The following is an 8,792-nucleotide window of genomic DNA, read 5'->3' as shown; positions in this document are numbered from 1 at the left end:
ACCTCGAATGGGCCGAGCCAGGATTGAGCTGACAGAGGGCGTCCGTGCTCCACGAGGTCAGCAAGGAACACGTACTACACTGCGTCCAATGCCGCCGCTGCCGCCACCATGCATTGGAACAGCTACGAGTTGCTAATTAATTTGTCCGTTTAGGTCCAACTCCACCTCCGCTCTCGTCCAGATCCTCCACCACTGCTGCCGTCGCTCGACGAGGCTGACCCAAATTGATGCTATTTTTTTTCCTTTTCGTTCGGCTGTAACTAACGACCGATCGGAGATAAATGAAGGGCTATTATACCCTTTGATTATTATCGGGTTTGCCCTTCGCGTAGATGGTCAGATTTATTTGGTACTCCGGTTTTGTTTTTTGAGCACCGGATACTATAAAAAATCTCTACTCCAAACCATCAGTTTAATTTTCAGGGTCGTTTGACCGTCCCGCGGCAAGCCTTAGACCTTCTTATCTTTTCTTCATTTTGACATTTTTTTATTTTTCTCTTTTTCTTCATCAGTAATTACCCTATCAGGGCGTTTGGCAACACGTGTGAAGAGGAATGGTAGTTTAGAGGAGGGATATTAGATGAGATTAGACATGAGTGAGATTGTTTGCTGACACGATGACGTCACCTCGCTATACGAGCACCTAAAATAGTGACAACGCCATGGGTGATGGGTCGAACCTCTTTCATTCGCTCGTCACCACGGAGATCCTTGGATCAACAGGGAGCCCGTCCCCACAGATCACCAGAAGCATCACTGGCCAGGATATTGTCCACGCGGCGTCCACCGGCGCAGCCGAATCCGATGGCGCCAGCTCCCCATTGGCCAGCGCTCTATCCATCCTACCGCACCAAGATTTCCTCGCCCGCATCTTGTGGCTGCCCCGCGCCGCAGCGCCACGATTTAACATCAAAACCGTCGTTGCATCCCTGCAATCCTTGCACCCTCCTTCCGACCAGCCACTCTGCCTCCGCCGCGCGCCCAAGGGGCTCGGACCAACGATTTGATTAATGGCGCTCGCCTCCACCTCCGCCACCGCCTCCGCGGCCGTGCTCAAGAACCCGTTCCTCGGGGCTCGGCGCGCGCTCGCCAATGCCGCTTCCTTCGGCGCCGCCGCGAAGCCCGCGACGCGCCGCGTGGTGGTCGTCGCCGCGGCCGCCGCCAAGAAGTCGTGGATCCCCGCTTTCAAGAGTGACGCCGAGTTCATCAACCCGTCCTGGCTCGATGGCTCGTAAGTCCTCCTCGCCTCCCCCTTCGCTCTGGATTCTACAATCTACTGCACTGGGAAAGAGACTGAGCGCGGGTGGTGAAATGAATGAATTAAACGCAGGCTCCCCGGTGACTTCGGCTTCGACCCGCTGGGGCTGGGGAAGGACCCGGCGTTCCTCAAGTGGTACAGGGAGGCCGAGCTGATCCACGGGCGGTGGGCGATGGCGGCCGTCCTGGGCATCTTCGTCGGGCAGGCCTACAGCGGCGTGCCGTGGTTCGAGGCCGGCGCGCAGCCAGGCGCCGTGGCGCCCTTCTCGTTCGGGTCGCTCCTCGGCACCCAGCTGCTGCTCATGGGGTGGGTGGAGTCCAAGCGGTGGGTCGACTTCTTCAACCCGGACTCCCAGGCCGTGGAGTGGGCCACGCCGTGGTCTCGCACCGCCGACAACTTCGCCAACTCCACGGGCGATCAAGGATACCCCGGCGGCAAGTTCTTCGACCCGCTCGGACTCGGCGGCGACACCAAGGACGGCGTCTACATCCCCGACACCGACAAGCTCGAGCGGCTGAAGCTGGCCGAGATCAAGCACGCGCGCCTCGCCATGCTCGCCATGCTCATCTTCTACTTCGAGGCCGGACAGGGCAAGACGCCGCTCGGCGCGCTCGGCCTATAAGACACAGCGGCTACGAATTTTGGTTTGCGGTGCGCGCGCCTGGTGGTGGTGGGTGAGGATTAAAATTGTTGCACTGCATCAGAACGGCACCATGACATCGGCTAGAGGTGGAAGAAGAAGCAGAAGTTTATGTGTTCCATGACTTCTCATGGGTGGTGTATGTGAAACGAATGGGGAATCAAGGAGTAGTACTCTCTCCTTTTTCCAGTGTATGTACCAATGTACCATGTAATATAAGTCTGGGTTCTGTACTTTTAATTAAGGCAGGATGAGTTAGACATTTGGTTGATCCGCAACAAAGTCTTTCAGAACATTGCATCAGCTCAAGCTGGAACACTACCAAAGTCTTAACTGCAGATCACAAGATGATGCTAAGTTTGTCTACAAAATCGTAAAGGGTGCCCCCAACTAGAACTACTGTTGGCTCTGGAATTGGAAACTGACAGGATCACTAAGTTATCTGAAACTTCAAGGAAGGAACCAGGGCACGGTGTTCGTTCTCTAGCCTTACCTGCCGAACGATCTGCATCCCCATAAAATTGCCGTGTGCAGTTTTTTTTTATAGGACGCAAACGGTCGATACCCACGATTCAATTAGAAGAAAGAATTGACCCCGTTTATAAGACAATACACGGCTTATTCAAGGAAAGCCGTGCAAAAACCCTAACCACAAGCAAACACAAGACTAAACCGAAGAGCAAGCCACAACTGCCAAAAGCAAACCCCCTCCCGCTCCAACGACACAGAACAGGGAGCAGATCCTATCGCCAGGAGAAGGTAGGCAGAATTGGGTTTCTTCGGCGACCGGAGCAAGAAGAAGGCTGCCCTGACCGGAACGGCTCACGCAAAGGCCAGCCTGTATTGCTCGAAGCCACCATCCCCGGCCAAGATCCAAGCCCGGCCCGGTGCAAGAAGCAGACCTCCGCCGCCAGGCAAGGGCTCCAGAGGCAACGCCTCCAAGGAGGACACGACATCCGAAGACGCCACCGTTGCCCGATCCAAAAAAACCGGACCTGAGCTTTCGCTTGGAGACACCTAGCCTGCAAAAGGTGAGATGCAACGTGACTGCACGACGACACCTCGCCTGCAAAGGGTGAGATGCCATGTGCAGTTTACTGCAGTCAATATATTTGAAAGTTATTTCAGTTGGCACCTTAAACCTGGCAAGCGAGTTCAGTTTAGTCAAGCTTGAATACGGTGGCCAAAACTCGACACAATGCAAAGTTGATATACCGAGGGATGCGTTGCAAGGGCGCGCACATACACATGTCCCTAGCGTTCGTCATAGTAGGATTCCACCTCGTGGTTCCATCAACAGAGCCCAAGACAATCAACGCCTTCTGATGTCAACAGAGTGTTCGCGCTTAATTGCCACGTAGCTCAGCTCGCCTCAGCTACGCTTCACAGGAGTCAAGGCTTATTTTTTTTTCGAAACGGAGGAGTCAAGGCTTATAGTGTGACGTTGCAGAAACTAAAGGCTCTTTCCGCAAATTACACTGCCAGGTCAAGTTGGTCAAGGTGATCGCCTTCCTCACGTGTTCAGCTCGTGGGCATTGTGTAGGTCAACACGGTAGGGTCATGTTTCGGTCAATGATTTCAATTTGGACTAGAGTGAACCCACACCCAACAAATTTAGGCGCCAGTTGAAATATTTCAAGTTTGTGGACTAAACTGAACTCAGCTGCCAAGTTAAAGAATCATCGATGCATTTTAATTTCTGCATCTCGAGATAGGGTTCTCGAGAACATGTCTTATTGGCAATGCAATAAAATCTCCTAAAAAAACTTAATCTGAAAGTGTAAAAAAAAAACTCATATGAATACTCATGTCTACTTGAATTGTGCATGTAAATTTCATCTAAAACAAAGCATTCTTGTTCCCTGAACGAAAACAACAAATCTTGAGGCTCTAAAAGCCAAAAAAAATTGAGCACTAAATTTGTCTTCTATACACATGTCACAAAATTGATCTTATTTACAAGAAATAGTTCAAACACTTAGAACAATAAACATTCATAAGTCTGACTTCTTAGATATTGTTTTTTGGACGCTGTTAAGTTGAGAGAACAACTCCCTGCAAAAAGAAAAACGTCGAGAGAACAACACATCTTCTCTTTTCTTTTCTTTTTTGCGGGAACAGAGAACAGACTTAGCAATTATAAGCAAAGATGTAATTCCCCCCAAATTATAAGCAGCTAGTTACTTTCCACTGCTGTGCGTAAGCTAGACGTAAAAATCGAGTTTTTCGAACGGAAGGAATGTAGATGTAGAAAATAGATTACAACAAGATAGATCGGATCATCCATTGTTCATTTGATGATCTTATTTCATGGGGGCGTAGCAGTTGCTGAGCCTTTTTCAGCCAGGTATAACGCTGGGATATCTACATGATCCATGACCTGAAAAAGGAAGCAAAAGAGTTTATTGTTCAAATGTGGCAAGGAGAAGTATGCCCGAGTTTGCCTAAATGTGTACAAAAAGGCACGAATGTAGTTAATCCGGAAGTTACTACTTCTCAATTTAATTGACTTCAAATTTAGAAATGGTCTATCCTAAGTATAATGTTCATAGTGGTTGGATGATGATTTCTCATCCCTTTATACCGACACGAATTTCCTATCAGGGTTTCGACTTAATAGTAACTATTTCTCAGTTATCTGATAGAATAGCAAAACTATAAATAATGTTGTACTCCTTTCGATCCATAATAAGTGTCTATCACTTATATGGATTGGAGGGAGTAACAAACATGCAAAAAATTGTAAGCACAACGTAATACATTTTCCTTAGCGTGTGCTGCGTTGCCGGCGACTTGCCGCCAGTGAAAAAAAAAAAGACGGGCAGCATTTTTTTCCTTGAATTCTTGACTCACTAGGGTCGATGGTCGTCTCCACGGCGAGGCCGGCGAAGTAGCACCAGCCACCGTACTGCTTGCTGAACCTGTTCCAGTGCGCGCTGAAGACGTAGCTGGCGTGCGCGGCCACCGTGTCCGGCAGGTGGCAGCGGCCGCCGGGCCGCACGGGATCACACAGCGCGGCCTCGTCCTTGCACGCCGCCGCCACCTGCTCCCGCACCGCCGTCCCGTTCGCCAGCTTCTTAGTCATGCACCACAGCTTGCCCGGGTACGGCGCGTCGTTGGTCGCCGGAGGCAGCGGCGGGTACGACGACGCGGCAGTCCGGCGCCCCGACAGGTCGACCTCGTACACCGCGCTGCTGTTGGGGTAGAAGAGGCCCCAGTGCCGCTCCGTCCCGGGTCCTCCCTTGAGGTCCTCGTTGAAGAGCGCGAACACGAACGCCGGCATGCGCATCATCCCGGGCCTCCGCGGCGTGCCGGCCCCGGACGCCAGGTGCCGCGCCACGTTGCGGTTGTACGTGGCCGCGTTCCGCACGTTGGCGCCGAACTGGTCCAGGTCGCCCGCATTGGGCCAGCCGGTCTCGGCCAGCGCCAGCTTCACGCCGCAGTGGCCCGCGCCGCACATGGCGGCGACCACGGCGTCCAGCATGTGGTCGAGGAGGTTGGTATACGACAGCCCCGTGCCGGGGTCGTGGTACCGGAACTTCGAAGCCTCGAGCAGCGCGTAGGGGAGCGGCACCACGGTGTGGTTCGCGGTCCAGGTGAAGTAGGTGTACGTGTCGACGAAGAGGTAAGACTCGGTGCGCTCGAGGAAGGCGAGGAGCGGGCGCACGGCGACGTCGACGATGTCCGGGCGGAACACCCCCGCGGACGGCGGGAACACGTTCTGGCCGACGAGAGCGTCCATGCCCAGCGTGGTGCTCACCTTGACGCGGCCGAGGCCGTGGCGGCGGAGCGCGCGGTGGAGGTTGGCCATGGCGGGGACGAGCTGCGACCAGCGGGACTTGGTGGTCGGGTCGGAGAGCACCTCGTTGCCGACGAAGAGGTAGCGGAGGCGGGGGTTGCGGCGGAAGGGGAGGAGCGTGGACGCGACCCAGGCGTCCGCGGCGCGCCGGGACGCGGAGAGGGAGGGTATGAGCTCGTTGGGGACGCCCGGGACGAAGCCAAGGCCGGAGGAGGAGGCCGCGGCCAGGAGGGTGGCGTTGGAATCGTAGAACCTGACCGCGGCAGCGCCGGCTGACCTGGCGAGCTCGAGGGCCACGTGCGGGGGCGGGAGGTCGTCGCCCAGCGTGCCGTAGCTGACGCCAAGAAAGTGCGCGGGCTCCGTGGCCAGCGCCGCATCGGCGAGGAAGAGGAGGAGGTTGAGCGCGACGACGACGATGGAAGGTGACATTGTCATTGTGCCGCGGGATGTGAACCCCGATTCACTCCCCGATGGAACTAGAGAGTGGTTTTCCCACCCACTACGAGTATGCTTTCGCCTGTGTTTATAAAGACTGTTTGGAAGTTGCAAGCTTTGTCATCCTAGGTGATGCGAGTCACACGATTTTTTTGAACTGCCTTGGAGTGCTCAAATTTTCATTCATATATGAAGAAATTTATCTTCTATTAGCAAGTTGCAAGATTCGAGTGTTAAAGAAGAGAAACTGGGCTAATACGATAACGGCAGCAGGTGAAGGCATCGATCTCAAGGCTTGACCCGTTAGCTTATCCCATAGACCCATACACAAGCAACGATACATGGTCATCATAATTCACAAATCACAAGTCAATAACAAAACGGTACCCATAAAACACATACAACCCATGTGTATCCGTTGGATCAGGAGCAACAATCCATTTTCTATGCCACCCTCGTGCATCGAGATCGATCAGTCCTCAGTTGGTCATCCACACTTTTTGATCAGACTAGTTCTGAAATCTGAACGGAGCAGAACTAGGTTTGGACAGAGACGACGGGTTGCATGCCGGAAGAAATCCAGTAGGTGCATATCTGAGATCCAGCTCCGTCCTTCACAATCACGAGGCTACAACACCCACCTGATAAATTCACTAATTCAGTGCGCGTGTATAGGAGTGACTTGCCGAAAACGAAGACAGCAGAGCACTAGAGCAATTGTCAGGTAGACTGAACTGCACCGCGTTGATCAGAAACTTCTTCCGTATTTATGAACACACTAATCCAAATCCGAACTCCCCCAGTGCCAGATCGGACTGCTTGGGAAGTCATTCATGTCCATCACATCGGCGACGCTCAGGAAACCTTGAAGCGGCATATCGGCATGCACCTTGATCGGCGTCGAGCGGAGCGTTCTCGGCAGGAGTGTTGCTCTGTTCTCCACCTCCACGTCCGACGGCCACCACATCCTTGGTGTCCTGCTCACCACCGTCTGTCCCCTGCAGGCAGCTGTAGTACATCTTCATGAGCTCGTCGATGGAATTGCGGTCGGCCTCTGCGACGCCGTCAATGCCCGATAGCGTCGCCAGTGGCTCCGCGCCAACGCCAGTGTCGAGATTTCCACCTGCGCTCTCATTGCCGACGACCTGGCGCTTGCGCTTGTCGACGTGCATGCCGCGTACCGCTTCCCGCGGACCATCGCCGACGGCGGAATCCTTGTCGTCCTCGTCGAGCGGCGTGATCTGCAGCGAACGCTGCACCTGGCGGTCGAGCGCCTCCTCCTGGGTGATGACCCTGGACCAGGTCTCGGCGTCCCTGGCGCTCATCCTGTGCTGCAGCCGCTTGGACTGCCACACGAGCCTGCGCATCTGGTCGAAGCGCGGGGTCAGGTGCTTGATCACCGCGCTCAGCAGGGAGATCTTCCACGCCTTCTTCAGGTCGTGGGGCTTCCGGTACGGCGGCGGGCCCTGATGGGCCTGGCTCTCGCCCTGCAGGCCCCACCAGACCTCCTGGCCCGTGGGCCACCACGGCGGCGGCAGGCCCCGGTCCAGCGGGAAGCTCCGCTGAGGGGGCTCGCAGTGCTGGATGAGCGCCGAGAGCAGGGACCCCAGCGTGCTGTCCTGGATGTCGAGGAGCCCGTGGAGAAACGACGACGACGCCGGGCTCCCGTGCGCCGTCCCCGGGCCGACCAAGGAGAGCGGGCCGGACCGTTCGAACCCGACGTCCTCCTTCCACCAGCCGCGGAGGCTGTCGGAGGAGCCGGACACGGGCACGCCGGCCTCGTCCACGATGCCGTACACGAACCCCCGCGCGTTGCACGCCTCCATCATCCTGAGCATGTGCCGGAGGACGCCGTCCTGCGCCCGGAGCATCGCCTTGCGGCGGTACCGTGACTCGGGCGTCTCTGAGTCCTTCTGGGCTTGGGCCAGGTGCGAGCCAGCTGCTGGCCGCTGCGCGCCGGCTCTCCGGTCATGGCCGCCCGAGCTGCCCTCGAGCTTCATGAGAAGCATTTGGTCCTTCCACATGCGTTTCTTGAGGTCGGCGATCTCGATAGACTCTGAACCTGACTCTGATTCGCTGAACAGCTCTTCGTTCTGGTCGGGCTCTGCGTCTGCGGCGATAGCCGCGGCATGGCGGGCGGCCTTGGCCTTGCCTCTGTCCATGGCTGGCCGTGGCAGCTCTTGGAGAGTAGGAGCAGAGTTCTCGTCGTCGCTGACGTTGGGACTTGCCATGGGATGTACGTACCGCTAGCTAGCACCGTGGCGCCGTGCAACTCGACGTGCCGGCCGTAGACGGGCATCGAATTTATACGTGCCGCAGAGGCGCAGAAGAATGTAGAAGCGTCTAGGGATCCGAGCCGCGGCACGTCGGCGTGATGGCGGTATCACTTGCCTTGAGCTCTGTAGTATGTAGCGCCAACGGCCGCGCACATGGTTTGGGTCATGCCTCACGAGATATATACAGCCATACAGGTAAAAATCTCTTCACGAATTAAGAGACGACGAAGAAGATAAGATTGAGAAGATGCACGTCGTTTCAGGCTGTTAAGGAGTCAGTCAACATTAATTTAAGATCCATCATCCATGCATGCTCGTCCTATCCAAACTAATCTTGTGCGCTACTAGAATGTTCTAATATATGGCCGAATGTGTCGATTTTCC

The 8,792-nt window shown here is 55.1% G+C and overlaps 3 protein-coding genes across 3 annotated transcripts; 1 reads left to right on the top strand and 2 right to left on the bottom strand.

Annotated features, from left to right (window-relative positions):
• The first annotated feature begins 920 nt into the window (after positions 1 to 920).
• On the top strand, positions 921 to 2,176 carry LOC100842091 (chlorophyll a-b binding protein CP24, chloroplastic). The gene is made up of 2 exons (XM_003579837.4): positions 921 to 1,231; positions 1,331 to 2,176. The coding sequence occupies exons 1-2, from the start codon at positions 1,011 to 1,013 to the stop codon at positions 1,878 to 1,880; spliced, it is 771 nt and encodes a 256-aa protein (XP_003579885.1). The 5' UTR covers positions 921 to 1,010; the 3' UTR covers positions 1,881 to 2,176.
• Positions 2,177 to 4,157: 1,981 nt separating this feature from the next.
• Positions 4,158 to 6,244, bottom strand: LOC100844042 (probable glucan endo-1,3-beta-glucosidase A6). The gene is made up of 2 exons (XM_003581257.2): positions 4,752 to 6,244; positions 4,158 to 4,278 (listed from the first exon to the last, which is right to left on the bottom strand). The coding sequence occupies exons 1-2, from the start codon at positions 6,130 to 6,132 to the stop codon at positions 4,238 to 4,240; spliced, it is 1,422 nt and encodes a 473-aa protein (XP_003581305.1). The 5' UTR covers positions 6,133 to 6,244; the 3' UTR covers positions 4,158 to 4,237.
• A 176-nt stretch (positions 6,245 to 6,420) lies between these two features.
• Positions 6,421 to 8,545, bottom strand: LOC100843739 (ETHYLENE INSENSITIVE 3-like 5 protein). Its single transcript, XM_024455546.1, has one exon. The coding sequence runs from the start codon at positions 8,361 to 8,363 to the stop codon at positions 6,960 to 6,962; it is 1,404 nt and encodes a 467-aa protein (XP_024311314.1). The 5' UTR covers positions 8,364 to 8,545; the 3' UTR covers positions 6,421 to 6,959.
• Positions 8,546 to 8,792: the final 247 nt, after the last annotated feature.

Source organism: Brachypodium distachyon, chromosome 5, assembly GCF_000005505.3.
Source record: "Brachypodium distachyon strain Bd21 chromosome 5, Brachypodium_distachyon_v3.0, whole genome shotgun sequence".
In the NCBI taxonomy this organism is placed as follows: Eukaryota; Viridiplantae; Streptophyta; class Magnoliopsida; order Poales; family Poaceae; genus Brachypodium; species Brachypodium distachyon.
This window is presented reverse-complemented; position numbering and strand designations above follow the sequence as displayed.